The 17,748-nt window shown below is 42.0% G+C and overlaps 1 protein-coding gene and 1 pseudogene across 9 annotated transcripts in view; one reads left to right on the top strand and one right to left on the bottom strand.

Moving 5' to 3' along the window:
- The window catches only part of TJP1 (tight junction protein 1), a 208,384-nt gene that overhangs the window by 56,068 nt on the left and 134,568 nt on the right, over window positions 1–17,748 (bottom strand). For all 9 annotated transcript variants that reach the window (XM_053658944.1, XM_053658945.1, XM_053658946.1 and 6 more), the window contains one exon: window positions 7,943–7,999. In XM_053658944.1, coding sequence (XP_053514919.1) covers window positions 7,943–7,999 — 57 coding nt within the window. The remainder of the gene's footprint in view (window positions 1–7,942; window positions 8,000–17,748) is intronic.
- Window positions 12,960–13,052, top strand: LOC128626456 (uncharacterized; annotated as a pseudogene).

Below are 17,748 nucleotides of genomic sequence, written 5' to 3'. Positions count from 1 at the left end.
CTACTGAATAGAAAAAGATGTTTGCAAATAATACATATGATAAGAAGTTAATATCCAAAATATATATATATATATTTTTAAAAGCTTCATACAACTCCATAACAAAAAGCAATCCAATTAAAACAATGGCTGAGGATCTCAACAGACATTTTCCCAAAGACGACACACAAACGGCCAACAGGCTCATTAAAAGATGTTCAACATTACTAATTACTAAGGAAATGCATATCAAAACTACAGCGAGTTTTCACTTCGCACCTGTTAAAATGGCTGTTACCAACAAGACGAGAAACAACAAGTGCTGGAAAGGATGTGGAGAAAAGGGAGCCCTTGTGCACTGTGGGTGGGACTGTGAACTGGTGCAGCCATCAAGTAAAGCATTTATGGAAATTCCTCAAAAGATTAAGAATAGAACTACCATATGATCCAGCAATGCCACTTCTGAATAGCCAAAGAATTTAAAAACACTAATTAAAAAGTTGTATGTACCCCCATGTTCACAGCAGCAGCACTATTCACAATGGTGAAGATAGGACAACAACCTAAGTGCCCATCGAGGGATGAATGGGTAAAGAAGCCACACACACACACAATGGAACACTATACTTAGCCATAAAAGAGACAAAACCTTGCCATTTGTGATAACACAGCAGATCTCGGGGGTATTATAAGTGAAATGAGCCTAATGGAGAAAGACATACTGTATAATTTCACTCATACATGGAATATTAAAACAAAAACAAACTCACAGATATAAATAACAGACTGCTTTTTACCAGAGGGGCAGGGGTGGAGGGAGGACACAACAGGTGAAAGGGGGTCAACTGTATGGTGGTGGATGGAAACCAGACCTTGGGTGGTGAGCACACTGTAGTGTAATACAAATGTGGAATTACAATGTTGCACACCTGAAACTTATATAATGTTATGAACCAACATTACCGCAATAAAAATAAACAAAAGACAATGAAACAATTTACCAAAGCCACATGAGATGTTGAAACTCATAGTCAGAGAAATTCCAATTGAAAGCACACAGAGAATGGTAAGAATCAAAAGCCAAGGCAACACCTTTTGTTTGGGGGGGGCTGCAAAGAAGTGGGCACTCTCATAGCCTGCTGATGGGCACAGAAGGGTCCACAGCTCTTTAGGAGAGAAATGTGGCAATACCTAACAAAATTACAATACTCACCTTTTGACAGTATAACCCAAAGACATATACCTCTAACAATATGAAAACCCACAGGCACACAATTTATTGCAGACTGTTTGTCAGTGCAGATACTGGGGGAAAAAAGCCCTAAATGCCCAGGGTTGTGGACAAGGGGACTGTTCTCTCCTGTTCTTTTGCTTTTCTTTTATTCCATACATGGGTATAACCCTGCATTTACATCTGGCCCAGATCACTGCCTCCATGCAGCTCCAGCACTGAGTAGGGTGTGAAATCTGCAGAATCAGTGTTTGCTGCAGCTCTTTTAACAACTACCCAGAAGTCTGGTTTCCTACCCTGGCTGCAGAGAATTATCGCTGTGGAACAGTTTCAGAAATGCTCGCTGGTGTCTGAAGCCCAGCCCCATACCCACTAAACTAGTGACTGTCACAGGCACCCAGGGCCCAGAACCTCAGCCTTAAATGTGTTGTGAACAGCAGAGCAGGGCAGTGACCAAAACTTCAAAGGGTTCAACCACTCCACATTTCCCACCCCTCCGATGTCTTTCATCTGGTCTTTACAGAACACTGCTCACCTCCGCTACACTACGGTTTACCCTCCACCATGTCTGAAGGGTTCTTCTGAAACCCACCCGACCCTGTCATTCCACTGCCCAGAGATCCAAAATCTCTCAGTGTCAATCTCCTGAAACAGAACTCAAACTTGCTCCCTGGCACCCCTCTTTGCTGTTAACAACCTTAAGTCCAGATCCCTGCTTAAATAGCCCATGCAATACTAAGCTATACTTTTGTGTCTCCTCTAGGCCTAGGACTTCATTAGCACATCATCAGTCTTGCAAGCTTCAGCTTGGCCTTCAAATTCCAGGTTCAATGTCATCTCATTCATAAAACCATCCCAGCTCTCCTGCAAGCTCCCCAGAGTGCATGTACACACTTCAGCCACCTGACACATGGCAATGCCATTAAAGCCACCTGGGGGTCAAGGCTGCACTGGGGAAGGAGTCACATGTCATCTCTGTTTTCCAATAGGCGCACCCCTCCCCGAATGTGGGGGCCCAACACAAAGTGCTTTATCAAGGTTAGTAAACTAAAAACCAAGTCTTTTGTTTAAGTCAATTTCCCTTTTGAGAGTTGCCTTTTTTAAAACTAGCATTAATTAAAGCATTAACCACAGACTTCTGAAAAATCTGCAGCCATGGTAGTAGCACAGATTTGGAGCTTTCCTGAATTCCCAATAAATACAAGCAGGGCAACTACACAACAAACCAAACCTCCACAGCCATTTACAACAGAGCCAGATAAACAGGGTGCCCCCTCCAGGTGCAAGACGCAAGCAGGTGGGGACCAACCAACTAAGCATGAGACTTGATTGAGGAAAGCCCTAAGGTGTCTCACATGCCCGAGACCTGAGAACCCCAAATAACCAACTGGTCTTCCCTGGGAAGAAGGGCATGACACCTTGGGAAGGGCAGCTGAATTGGGAGGGGCTATGCCCGCTCCAACAGCAGGACACAGGAGGAGCCTGCAGGGGAGCCCAACTGCCCAGTGACCCCCAGGGAGTCCTCACTGCGGCTCTGCCAGCATGGGCCCCACAGAGGAGGCACTGCTGGCAGGGCACCGCACTTCAGCGGCACCAGAACAGCGGGGACAAAGTAAAGAGAGGAAAGTCCAAATAAAGTGTACACAGGGCCCGGAGACAGCCAGTGTCAGAAAGCAGCAGTATGATTTGTAGCACATGCACGAGCACGAACACAAACACACACATACCCCCCACACTAGGAAACTAAGCCAATTTCCAAAAACTCAAAGAAACTAATTTCACATAAAAATGAGCAGTATCAGGATCAAATCCCTTACAAAATTACTATAAAAAATAATGAGGGGTGGAATAATTTCCTTATAGAAAATGAAAGCATACCAGAATGAGTGCTCAAAAAAGGGGGAACAAAACTGTTACTATTACAAAACAAACTAAAAGGCATAAATATACAAAACATGAAACAACATAAATAAGAATTATAAAAACTCAGAAATGAGACGAAAGAATTCAAGAGCTACTAGAAATGTTAAACAGTGAGTTTTGATACAACACAAGACCAAATCGGCAAACGAGATAGATACAACCAACACATGGGAGCCCCTAAAAAACAAAACCATAGGAGAAAAAAATAAACAGTTAAAACTGTAACTAAGAAAATAAAAACAAAGTAATAGTAAAAACTAATTAGAAAATAGAAACTCTCCAGTGTCGTTCTTTAACTGAAACCACACCGCGCTCTAAGAACACACACATCACTGGAGCTGCCTGTTGTCTGAGAACGCCAGTTCACAGGGACTAGCACCAAGATGGACTCAAATAACATGAACAGATTTTAAAGAAAAAGTTTTTTTGATATCTAGGCAAGAGTTTTTAACTTATAAAAAAAGAAACTTAGATTATCATCACATCTGGGCAGCAACATGTTATGCCAAAGATAATATAGAGATACTCAAGGGAAACAGTGAGCCAAGGACTTTGTATCCAGTAAAACTGACCTTCAAATACAAAAGGGTACAGATAAACTAGTAAACTACCACTTCAAGGCAATCGGAGGCTCTGCACTGGACTTCCTGAAAGACTAAGGTGGCTGCCGTCCCAGGGAATTTTCAACAGACTTGTAAAATATTCTATTTTTTCCTCATGTATCTTGACCATACAAAATTTTTAATGTGTCAAGACCGTCGGTTTTTCTATGTTTCCATGAGAAGATGTCCCAGACAACGCTTATTGTTATGGAGTAGGGGGAGTGGTTTAAAGCCATAGGATATGATCACATTTGCTTGTATGTGCATGCACATATTATACGATCGTAGCTTCTGAACAGAAGGAAGTGCATCGAAGGATTTCCTTTCACCGTGTTTCTCCTTTCTGAGACTGTAAGAGCCAGAAGCAGCAGTGACTTCTGTGTTTGCATCTCTGCCTAAGAGTGAATTGAGTTTATGATCAACGAGACACGTGACTCCTCAGCATTGAAAATGTAACTGGTCTTAGCAGAGACATGCTGCAATTGTAAAGCGTGCATCAGTTTTGTAAGACTCTATGGGGAAAAGGGAAAGTACATCAATTTTTAAATATTGACTACCTGCTGAAAATGACATTTTGGATATACTGAGGCCAATAAATAAGATCTACTATAGCCCTGGCTGGTGTAGCTCAGTGGATTGAGCATGGGCCTGTGGAGCAAAGGGTCGCTGGTTCAATTCCCAGTCAGGGCACATGCCCTGGTTGCAGGCCAGGTCTCCAGTGGGGGACAGATTACAGGCAACCGCACATTGATGTTTCTCTCCCATTCTTTCTCCTTCCCTTCCCCTCTCTCTAAAAATAAATAGGTAAAATATTTAAAAAAAAAAAAAAAGATCTACTATAAAATTAATTTCACCTTATTTCATTTTTTTGACATGAAGGCTGGACAAGTTGAACTTACATGTGTGCTCTGCACTACTGGACAATGCTGCCAAAAAGATCTCCTAAGAGTGACGCTGCTGACCAGGGTGACCTCTAGGAAATGACGTTTTATCGGGTTTTTAAGCAAGCACTAAGCAGGAAGGGGATGTAACACTGACTGAGATTTCCGACCCTGAAGAACACTGTGATGCAGCAGGAGCCGGGGTGGACAAGCACCTAGTATCCAGTGCCCAGTCGCTGAGGCCCCGCGGGGAGAACAGAGTCCACAAGGCAAGCTCTGCCTGTGTTTGTTCTCTGATGTAATTCCAGGGACTGTAACAGTGCTTGGCACACACTGGAGCACCAGAAAATTACTTAGCCTTGAAGAATGAACAGGATTTCTGTAGTTTCTAATATTCTAAACATGAAGAAAGTCCTCTGGGAATGCAAAAGAAGACTGAAGCAAATCATATTATTATTATTCTTGATGATTAACAGCAGAAAATGTTGAGTGCTAATCCACAGAATTTTTATACCTTTAAAAGATGAAGTTACCTCCACCTTAAGTGTAATTGACCATCCAGGTCAAAGAATATGAATTTGTGCCTATTTGGCAATACACGGTATCTATACTGCAGGTCACTGCCAAAAGAATATACCCACAAATTATCTCCCCTCACCTACTACTGTTACCAAAAATCCATTTGGTCACCTCAGGGAGAATGCCTTTCACATTCCTCTGTCAGTATTTCTCAAAAATCTGATGCTGGCAGCCATGGCCTTCCATTTCAAAGTGAAACATTTTTTAAAATCAATGTTAGGGGCCCCAACCCAGACCAAGTGAGTCAACTGGGGGTGACCCGGTTGATTTCTCTGCATCAGTGGTCAGAAGCCACGGCCTGCAGGCCAAATCGGGCTAGCTGCCCATTTTTGTAAATAAAGTTTTATTGGAAGACAGCCATACCATTTTTTGGTCTATTGTCCGTGGCTGCTTTTGCAATACAACTGCAGAGTTACAGAACACTGAGAGATTTAGCTTGCAAGGCCTGAAATATTATCATCAGGCTCTCGACAGCCCAAGTTTGCTGACAATGCTCTAACTGAGCTGACTTTTATTCTGGACCAACTCAAAACACCAAAGGACTGTGCTGCAGCCTCAGAGAATGAAGTCAAATGAATTCTGGTTTGACAGAAAAGTCTCTGGCTTGCTCTGACAGGGAAGGCTATTTTTAAAACCTCTCAAAACCAGTCCCTGGAGGAATGGCTGCTGAGGACTTCCCCTGTGCCCCCGACTCCCTCCGATGAGGCCCAGAGGCAGCACGGCTCTGTTCCCAGCACAACGAGTAACCTGTCTATGGACTGCAGTTATGAACGGCACACCCACCTCATCCCATGTATCTCCTGACAACACTCTCCGGGCTGGCACCCTTCTTGTGGCAAAAGGACACTGAAGCTCAGGAAGAGGCCGGCTACTGAGTAAACTCACACTGACCTCTGGACGGGAGCTCTCAGACCTACCTGCGTATCATCCCTACTGTGAGGTGCGACACTTACCACATTCAGAAAATCAGGTTCTGTTTTCTCAGTATCCAAGATATTTCCCTGCTTTACTTAAGCTAATGATCTACAGCAAATACAGTATTTCCCCACACCTGAATTCCTAACAAAACAAGGCAATATAGTAGAAAGGAGAAACATTTTACCTGATGTGTCTTATTTTGCCTATTTAAAAACTAAAAGGTACTGGGAAAAAACAAATGCAATGTGATGGTTAACACCTATGATCTCCAGAGAATGATCTGGGACTTACCTTATGAAATTACAAAAAAGAACAATTTAAACCCAATGTCAGCAGAAAGAAATACTACAGGGTAAGAACAGAAATCAATTAAACAGAACACAAAACAAAAAATATTAATGAAAACAAAAGCTGGTAGAGATCAATCAAAATTGTTAAACTGCAAGCCAGACAAACCAAGAAATATAAGACACAAATTAAAAGAAAAAACAAAACACCCTCATTACAGATCAATAGCAGTAAAATAAGGGAACACTGTTAACAATTATATGTTCACAAATTAAAGAAACAAACACTCTGAAAGATACAAGCTATCAAAGCTACCAAAAAAACCACAACAACAAACCCTAACTAACAAAAGAAACACATAAATGAATACTTCCATTTAACATCAAAGAACTTGACTTTACACTTAAAAGCCTTCCCACAAAGAAGACTCCAGGACCACTGATGAATCCTACGTAACATCAACCGCGCCAGAGAACACAAGAGGAAGGAATGCTTCCCAACTGCTTGCTAGTGGCTAGTGGCTAGTGGCTAGTAGCTTTCTCTGACGCCAAAACCAGATAAAAATAATACACGAAAAAAAGTACTGACCAGTGTCTTTTATGAGGACAGAAACAGTAGCTTCAAAACACATCAGCAAATCAATCCAGCAATATATAAAATGGATGCTACATCACAACCAAGAGAAATTTATCTTGGGAATGCAAGGCTGTTCAACACTCAAAACACAGGAAATTGACCATACCAATACACTAAGAAGAAAATTTATGATAACCTCATTTCTTTTCTTTTTTTTTTTAAGGTTTTATTTATTTATTTTTAGAGAGAGGGGAAGGGAAGAAGAGAGGGAGAGAAACATCAGCATGTGGTTGCCTCTCATATGGCTCCCCACTGGGGACCTGGCCCACAACCCAGGCATGTGCCCTGACTGGGTATTGAACTGGAGACTCTTTGGTTCACAGGCTGGCACTCAATGCACTGAGCTACACCAGCCAGGGCGACTTGCCCATTTTTAAAGGGAAAGAGGCAGACCAGGACTCAAGGGCAAGGCGGACAAAGCTCTTACTCTTACCCAGCTTGCTATTTGCTCTGTGCCCGTCTGCAAGTGTTTAAGCAATAGCTCAGGGTCTACATGTTTCAAATCAACAAGTATCTTTTAAGATTTTATTACCCACACGACCTGTTTTACTTTAAATCCCAAGCCTACGGTGCATGCATATGTACTCAGAAAGGCTGAAGCAGTTTACAATTTATGTAACAGTGTCTTTTATCTGATCACTCAAAAATTTTAAAATAAGTTTCTTCACACAGGAATAAAAACAGCAAATATACAAATAGCCACACCAAAGGGATATTTGAAAAAGTAATCATGTTCGCCTTTGACCTTCATAAAGAATTTATTGCAAGTCTGATTTTAAACAAAGGAATATAGAAAAGTTTTCCCCCTTTCTTTGGGCTTCCTGACACCTGGCTTTCCTCCATTGTTTCCAAAAGCTGCCAATATCCTGAGTTACACACGATTGTTTACTGCGGCAGAAACTCACCCTGTGAAGCGTCACCGTGTGCTGTTCCCATATAGCGGTTTCCTCCATCGCTGTGCTCTGATAAAGGAAAAGAAAAACAAGTCATTTATCTTTTAAGAAAATATCTTTAATAATGTGAGCAAGAACATCTAGTGAACAACTCAGCACATTAACATCCATACTATTATATTAGATACTCTGAAAAGAGCTTAATAATTATGAAAGGGTTTCTTGTTGTTGTTGTTTGCTTTTGCTGTAAGAGACAGGAAACTAGACACAGGAACTTCCTTTGTTTTTAACTTAATTTGGACAGATGCCGCTCTGTTCCCTTCTTGCCAGCTAAAATCAGTATTCCAGCTAATTCTGCAACTTTGTACTTAACATGAGGTAGAAAATAATAAAGGCTGGAATAGTATTATCTTAAAATATCTACTGACACGCAAAACATTTTGAAGCAGTCCTTACGCTGTGCAAAGAAAAGGGGAAAGTCAAATACCTCTTAACTCAGCAATTATAAATATTCATGTTACAGGAAACAAGATGGAACCATTTGATAGGCTTGGTCAATGGATGCTTGCATATTACAGTTAAACACTATTGTCCTACCTAGTTAAGATTATACTACAAAATTGTCTTCAAGCTTTTTTTTCTAGGGAGGAATAACAGCTTTTCTAGTATACTATTGCCCACACGTGAAACAAAAAAAAAAAAAAGAAAGAAAAACAAATAGACAACTCCATAAAAACTCCCCCAAAATCACCATAAAGTAGAGCAATACAAGCTCCAATGAAGGTCCTACTCAAACCACTGCGTAGAGTTCAGGTTCATCTACAGTCAAGAAACTCTTACTAGAGAGGGAAATAAATTACTACCTGAGGGATGGACACTAAAGAATTCAAAATAAATTTCTTATAAATTGTGTTATGCTCTTGGAGGCTTTAAGTAATTCAGCCCCTCTTACTGTTACCCCTTTATGGAATTGGGGCTCCTAAAAATAATGCACCGATAAAGTTTCTTTAAAGGCCTTTGCAGAGATAATAAAAGGCAGGAGGGGGGGTGCTGAGCACAGCGTTCTGTTGTGACTGCCCACTTCCCAGGCGCCAGCTGTTTCCCATCACACCCTGTCATCAGCATCACGACATCGTGCCCATGAAGGTGCCAGGGGCCCATTTCTCCTTTCCCACAGCGACTTTAACCACAGATTAATGCTACTTCAGAAAATGAATCCCTATGAAGAAAGCCTGCTTCCCTAAACCCAAAGCAACTAGATTAACTTTCCTGCCCAATGAATAAGAGAGGGAGAGAAAGGATCCCTCTGTTCACTCCCACAGATAAGAACTGCCAAGCTTACCAGTGTTTTGTTTCAACCTTCCAATCGAGTGCAGCAAGCCTCCCTTCAATGAGACCTCTGCTGGAAACAGGGCTGTTTTGTTGTTTTGACAAAAATTGACCATGATTCAATGTATTAAAAGAAAACCCCTCCATCGGTATGAAGCAATGATGATGTAAGTAATTCTGCTGACAAGCATTAAGAGGTCTACCAAAAACACAGATGATCACAATATCTGCCCTAACTGCCCATCTGCCCAACCTTCACTGACATAGTAAAGACTTGAGCTGCTGCACAGTCCCAGCTCCTCTCTTCATGACCCCCCCTCCAACCTCGGCACTGTCTCTGGACTTTCCAATCCCCTTCCCATCAGTGCGAACTGAGAGGTACCCAAGTGCAGGCAATGGCCTGGACAGCTAGGGTATGAAAGGGTTCACCATCCACCATGTGGTTTTAATGAGCACAATTTTCCATTTTGCGAGAGAATATCGATCAAATGGGGAAACTGGCTTAATGTTAATTCTGTGAAACAGCTTACAGGTTGTTAGCCTCGCTTGGTTGAAACATGAGTGGGAAAGGCAAGGCTGAAAGGACAGACAGAATGCTGAGAGTGATCATATCCAAGTGCAGGGATCATGGGTGACGATTCTTCATTAGGTCTTTTATCTCTGGGTTCTCCTTTCATCATTCCCAACCTCAATACAGGGCCAAAGTATTTTAAGCCACATTTAACAAATCCTGTTTGAAGCTTCAAATATCTATTTTTAACTTAGCTTTTAGGAAAACCAAGTATTTAAGAAGACTATTTTGTGTTATAGTTAATTATAAAAAGCATTTAATCTACTGTTACTAAGGGATTCACCATATTTTCGGACTGTAAGACGTACCCCCCCATTTGGGAGGAGCAATGGCTGTTAATGCTGCTGTTGAGTTGTTTACATTTACATTGGTGAAATATTATGTTATCTATGTTATTAAATATTTTTCCACTTTTTTGCTTTGAAAAATTTTCCCTGTTTTTCTCTAAAACCTAGGTGTGTCTTATGGTCCGAAAAACACATACAGTAAGGTCTTACAGTACAAACTTGAAGGGGAGTACCGTAAGAGAAACTTCAATTGTTTTGTTGGTATAAGGTAAGGGGGAAAACAAAAATACTAAAACAATTCTTCTCCACATGCCAATCAAAATATGTTTCTTCTTTGGAGGGATTAGAAAAGCACACATCTCAACTAACTCAATGGCTTCCCCCAAAAAGGGTGACATAGTGTGGTACCTCACTTCTCTATGAAGGCCAGACATAGTCTCATTAGCTTGGTTTATCAGATGGGAGACCTCCACACAGGAAGGCAATAGAGAATCAAACCTCGGAAAGGGTGAGGAGGTAGGCTCTTGACCAGCACACTAAAACAATTCAATCCACAATATAAATGTGTATTATGCCCTGCCAATACTTATCACTTAAAAAAAAAACACAATAAAATGTATCCCTAGGTTAAACAATGAACCCTGTCATCTCTCTTCACTCCTCAGCCCTTAGTTTCCTTCAGTAGAAAAAGCAGCAAAATTCTAGCCACAGTTGGTTGTAAACCCAGCACACCCCAAGAGGAGTCCTGAATGCACTGAGGGATGCCCAGGCAGATGAACACACTGATTTGTGGTATGCAAATACAGTAAAATAGAAGAAAATCTCAGCTGTCAGGACTCAAGGCTATTCGTTGTAAAGTTCTTTCAACTCTGCTCTATTCGAAAAACAACCGCCATCAACTGTGGAGGGGTGAAGGGGAGGAGCATCTTACAGTACACTGCTCAGAAACTGAAGGCTAAAACGGAGAAAAAACGGGTACCAGTGAATTTATCAGCACTCTTTTTGTGAGCACTACCACACAGACGAAAGGAGAACGGGGCTTCCTTTGGAAGATCTAAACAACAAGGGGTCTCTGGAGTGCAGCAATGGAAATGGGGGTGGGCTGGTAAGAATCTTTTCGCTATGAACCCTCTTGCAGTTTTCATCAAGTTCATCTATTATCTAGTCAAATAAATGATTTTTAAAACAACCCTTATTGTAAATTTGCTTGTCATTTTTCTCATGACGAAGGTAGTGTTCTCAAAAAAAAAAAAAAAAAGGAAAGAAAAAGAACGCATAATCATAATTTTATACTTGGACCAAGACCTTCCAGAAATCTATACTTCTCGTTCCCCAAACGTCCAGGTTTGTGAGAGACCAAGGAAAAAGTGTGATTCCTACAGCAGGATTCCAGCACGACCACTTCTCAGTAACTCTGAAAAATGCTGTTAAACAGAAAATGAGCCACACTAGAAATAGCAAGACCAGAGCCCAGATCTGCCATTAACTACTAGATAGGTGACCTCAGTTGTCCTCACCTATAAAGTTAGGGAACTGCTTAAGATTTTCTCAAGTGAAAACATCCTCTGGCTCCAAAATGCTACCAGACCACAATTCCAGCTGTAGTTAGTCCCCACAGGCCACCAATTCCGTACACAGTGACGCACCCCAGAAGGCACGGAGATACTGCAATTCGTGACTACTGGATCCTCGGCCCTGCATCCATTTCTCAGTCAGCACCAACTGACTAGAATCACAATTTCTGAAGAAGCAAAAAGCTGCATTTCAGAATCTACCAAGAGCTTCTTTGGTTCCTTTGTTCCAAGCTCCAGCTGGCAAAGACACTACTCAGATGGCCAACTCGGAAGGGCTTCCTGCCAAAACTTCAGATCCCCATTCTAGGCAGTTTCACTGTCCTTTAGGGCGAATGACAAATCAAATGGAGAAAAGACTGGAGAACAGAAACTGAAAACACAGGGTGAACCTATAATTGGAAGAAGGTCAAATCAAAAAATAGAATAAATAAAACTAGTGTTCTCCAAATAATGAAAAATCATAACGTTTAAGAAAAACCTTATACATTATCTAAATATATAAGCAGCCAGTTAAATTTTACTATCCTTATGGCTATAATAATAAAAGCATTCATTCATTCATTCATTCATTTATTCAACAAACATTTACCAGACATACTAAGTGCTGTGGAGACAAAGGTGTCCCCCCACTCCTTCCCACCCAAGAAGGCTTGGAACAATGCACCAGTGGTTTGTGAGCAACGCTGTCCTGGGGGATGGAAGGACTGTGTGTGCTGCGATGATCAGAGGCCGAGTCTCCGAGAAAGCAACACTGGCTTGAAGGGTGACCAGGAAAAAGTGCGGAAAGTTGTTTCAGAGGAAGAAACAGTGTGTCATCAAGGTTATGGATGCTGTACACAGAACTGGCTTTGATATGGCCGACAAGCTCCACCTGTGGACTAGGCAAAGGTAGAAAGAGAAGCTGCCCAAGTAACATCATGACAGGTCCGTAATGCTACAGACTTGAAACTCTAGGGGCAATCTCTAGGGCATGTGAGGCGGTCAAATGACACATGAAGGCTGTGGTGTGGGAGATGGTTTGTGGCAGGGAGACCAGTTAAAAGTTCAAGTGAAAAGGGAGAGGGGTCAAAGAGGGCTGTTTTCTCAATTAGGGGACTGAAGGAAAAAGCAGACACAAGATTACAAATTCAGTTTAACATCCTTAAGTTAAGGTTCCCATGGAACAATTGGTGAGGAGTAACAAGCATAGGCAGTTAAGATCAAGACCAAGATCGGAGTAAATAAGGACCCAAAAGTAATTAACAAAGTAGTATTAAACCCAAAAGAAGAAGACTATACTTTCAGGGATCATTTCTATAGTCCGTTACTAAACCCAAAAGAAAAGATCCAATTACCCAAGGACCAAGATGACAGATATTGGAGAAGGAAAAAAGGAAGAACCAAACTAACTTGAGAAGGAGCAGCCAGTGAGGATACAGGGAAAGCAACGGAGGACATAGGAAAAACCAAGTTCGAGGAGTAACAGGACTATTGCAGCCTCAAATATCTATCAGTGACAAAAACATTAACTTTAGAGAGGAGACCCACCACCTTCTCTAAATGATTAAGGTAAACATCATCAGTGATAAGTCACGTCAACACCGTGAACCCTGTGATAGAATGCACCAAGGCCACAACATGATTTCCAAAAATGCATCACCTATTTCGACAAGTAGAGGACATCTGACAAATCAAATTGAGCTACATTCCACAGAATGATCAATCAATTCTGTCCAAAAGTGCAAAGGTCCTAAGAGGGAAGACTTGAGTGTCTGGGACAGATTCAGAGACATCAAAAACAAATGACCAACTTAATGCAACGTGGAATCCTCAAACAGAAAAAGGGAAAACTAGCATAATCAGAATAGTCAGTAGTTTAGTTATTACGGTACTGATACTCATTTCTTATTCTTGATAATTGTTCTATGATTATGTAAAATGTAAGAGGAGTGAGAAGAGGGATATATCAACACTAAAATCTTTGCACTTTTCTCTAAGGCTGTGATTTATTCAAAATTAGGGGCTTTAAAAAATCCTTTCAGTTTAAATAACATGCATGAAAAATCATGATACTCACACAACAAAGTACTCAATGAATGAAAAATGGACCAAATCTGTAGACTCACCAGGCCACATTTCTTTCCTACTGGCCTCATTCCTTCACCTTAAATAATAAAACTAGTTTAAACAAATCATGACATACCTAAGTAAAGAGGTGACAAGCTGTGTGTCAACTGCAGAGCTTCACTTAGGTGCTCCTGTCAGGTCAGGGACTCCCCCCGCCCCGTGCCAAGCCCAGGCACCCTGAGGCTGACAATCTTACCGCTCAGGTGGCAGCAGTAATGGGTCAGGTTCAATGGTAAGTGTGCCAGTTTTAATTCACGCCACTTAGGCATTACGATTGTTGATTAGGAATTTCCCATCCACAACAAAGAGGAAGCATCCTTTATTTTCATGTAAAACTGCATTTTTAAAGTAACATGACAGATGATACCTATCTAATACAGTACCCTAGTAGAAAAGATGGGCTAAGAGGCTGAAGGTACACGTGTCAAGAGGCTATGCACAAGGCCAATAAACACGTGGGTAAAGTGCTCAAATTCACTACTCAGCAGGGAAGTACAAACTCATAGAAGGGACTAGAAATTAATTACTGGTCTAGGAAAGACCCACACCAAGACGGCTACTAGCAAGACGCTGGGTCACTGAGCCACTTCCCCAGGAGCTGCTGGCTGGCTGCTCCGGCAGCAGCCTGCCCTTGCAGAAAAGGAACATGCAGCTAGTCCTGCAGACGCACTAGGATCTTCTGGGAGTTTCTGGGCTGAATTTAAGCTTTAAGCTAGTCTGTTACCAGGAAGTGAGTAACAGAGTAAGAAAGGTAACTAATCTAGAAGGAATGTCAGATATTAACCAAATATCCAACAAACTAGCAGAAGCTGTAAGTGCTATATAGGGAGATTCTGGGGAGCTCACAGCAAAGTTCTGACACAGTCTCTGGATTCAGGGCAGGGTTCTCGAGGAAAAGAACTGGACAGCAGCTACCAAAGGAGGGATAAGCTTTCCAGGTAGATCAAACAGCATATGCAAAAACCCCAGGGGTACAACATTCTTCTCTCACTCAAACAGTATTTGAGTTTATTAAATGCCAGGTCCTGTGTTTAGCTCTGTAAATAAGAGGACACATCAGTTTGACCTTGTCCTCAAGGGGGTTATACTCTAGCAGGAGAACCGGATGACCAAAAAATTTTACAACCAAGTGCATAATCACAGGCTTAAATACTACAAAAAAAGAAAGAAGGAAAAAAGAAAAACGGTGCCACGAAGGAGGCTTAAAAAGGAAGCTGGCAGGAAGTGTAGGACCTGGTAGGAACAGCAGAGAGGACAGCACAGCTTGGGAACAGGGAGATGAAAGAGAAAAACACAAGGGGAGGCCAGGGGGTATACAGAGGCCAAGTAATCCAGTAGGAGCTCAGCGACCACATTACGGATTTGGGTCTTTCACTCCTAAAGGCAATAAGGAGTCTAGCAGTTTTAGGATGAGTTGGGGTGCAGGGGGGAGGGGATACTAATCAAAAGTGGATTTTGAAAAGATCATTTAAAAAAAACAGATTGTGAGTGGGGAGAAGGGGTATGATACTTCTTAGGAGGCTGTTACAGGAAAACAGAGAGATTATAATGGATTATAGTGTGTGTATGTGCGTATGTGTGTTGGGGGAGGGGGCTGTAAAACATTAGGAAGTACAGATGGAATAAGCAGAAAGACAAGAGGTGCTCAGGAGGTAAAAACTGAACAGAATTTGCTCATCACTCACCACACAGGATGGATACCCCAAACTGGGCCAGGTGCAGTGGATTGGAGTAGTTTTTAACCTCTACTCCCCAATCCAGTAGACTACAGACTGCCTCTCTTCTTTAATGCTATAGCAATTTTAAAAAACTAAGGAGTTCAAGGGTCTGAAACCACAGCATACCTTGCTGGGCTGGGACTCCCAACCTGCAAGCTGACATTTGTCCAGTATCCAATAAATACAGACACACACAAATTACATGTTTGTACAGGTGTGCACCCACACAAACACAGCTCCTATATGCCTCTTCTCTGGTATTAGGATGGGCCTCACTTAAATGTTTTTAAAAGATACAGCTAACGTAATGGCTTATGAGGCGCTGGGCACTGCGCCAGAGCCCAGCCGCCCTGAGAGGGGTGCTGTTCCCTTCCGCTGCCTTTCAGATAAGAAAACAGCTATTAAGTGGTGGCCGCAACATTCAGAGTCCAGAGCCCAAAGTCATAAAATCATACAGACTAAGGGTTCCTCAACAATCATTTTTCAGTCCTTGTGTTACCTGACTTCTCTACAAGCAGGACCCGGTCTGCTGCGGGTCCCTCTCCTGGAACTTCCCTTCGCTGGCCTTTCTCTGTGCCACTACCCTCAGCCCATGTTGAAATGAAGACCTTGTGGTCAGGAAAACACCAGTCAGAGACTGCCACCAGGTGGGAAACTGTAGCTACAGGACATATTATCAACCAGTTCTTGTCCAAGAAGATATGAGGAAAATTAGGAAGAAAAATAATGCCAAAGGAAGCAGGCAAAAGACTTGAACAGGCCAGAAATAGAAAAAGTCGCTCATCTAGTCAAAAAAAAATGCAAATTAGAACTGCAATGAGATTATACAACAGAAGCCCTGGAAGGGCTGACATCGTAGCAACTGATACCAAGTGATGGTGCTACACAGGGCAACAGAAATTCATTCATGGAGGGTGAAGAGTATAAGTGGTATGGCCTCTTTGGAAAAGACATTACCTACTAAGACTGAAGACACATTAAGCAATCCAGTTGCAACGCCGTCCCTAAATACATAAACATATGCAATGTTCACACCAAGAGGCAAGTGCAAGTGTTCAGGGAAGGAGTATTCTGAATAGCCAAAATTAGGGGAGAACCCAAGTGCCCATCCCCAGCAGACTGAGTCCACTGGTATAGTCAAGCAACACCAGACAGCAATGAAGACAAGTGAGCTGATATGCAACAACACAGGAATCTTAAAAACCAACTCAGAACAGTGGCCCCCTTGGAGGAGGAAAGGTGTTAACAGCAGGACAGTGGCCTTAGCATTTAGAGGGTGATGTTACTGGGAAGAGGCAAGTGGTGGGGGGAGCTTCTGAGATGCGGGCAATCTTCTACTGTTTGGCCTGGATGGTGTTTACATGGGTGTTCGCTTTACAGTAATTCATTCAAGTGTGTTTGTTTTGTGTACTTTTATATAGGTATTGCATCTCACAATGAAAAGATAGAAAAGAATAAAATCAGCTGACAGCATTTAAGTCAAGGTAATCTACATAAAAATCCGGACTGACAGCCTGCTTTAAAAAACTGGCAGATCTGGCCTGTCTTCCTAGTCACCAACGATCAGCTGGAGTTGAGCAACAGCCACTTCCTCCAGCCCAGCTCGCACTCTCTGACCGCCAGGGCACTCTCTCCGCACTTTATGATTCATGCTGCTGGGTCTGGTCAAAGACTCACCCAACCCCATTCCACAGGCAGCTCCCCGACACTCCTTTAGAACACAAGCACATCTAGGCATATGCACATGGGAATGATGAAGCGTGTGGACAGGAGCAGGTGAATTTAACCTCATATTCCTCACCAATTAAACAGAGATACCAGTAGTACCTAACCCAGGGGACATTAAATGAAATGACACACAAACACTTAGCTTAGTGCTTGCCACAAAATCAGTGTCCAATATCATACAGCCATTATTTATTACTGACACATTACTCATTGTTACAAGAGCTTGAATCTATCTGCCACGGGCACCATCTTCTGATTGTACAGGCACTACAGCATCAAAATACAGGTCTGTTTGTTTAAACATTCTAACAGCACTGTCAAAAACAAAACAACTAGTAAATAAATCTTCCAACACTCCTTTACATGACACAAAGGGAAAGATTTCCCACAATTATACTTTGAAAAGTAGACTTGTTTTCACTTGCTTTTTTGTCCAAAGCATGTATTTTGTCTGACTGTGGCTTTTACTGGTCTGATCGGTCAAATAATATGGATGCATACAAAT

Source organism: Artibeus jamaicensis, unplaced genomic scaffold, assembly GCF_021234435.1.
Source record: "Artibeus jamaicensis isolate MK-2021 breed Jamaican fruit bat unplaced genomic scaffold, CSHL_Jam_final scaffold_612, whole genome shotgun sequence".
NCBI lineage: Eukaryota > Metazoa > Chordata > Mammalia > Chiroptera > Phyllostomidae > Artibeus > Artibeus jamaicensis.
Note: the sequence above shows the minus strand (reverse complement) of the source record. Positions and strands in the feature narration are given on the sequence as shown.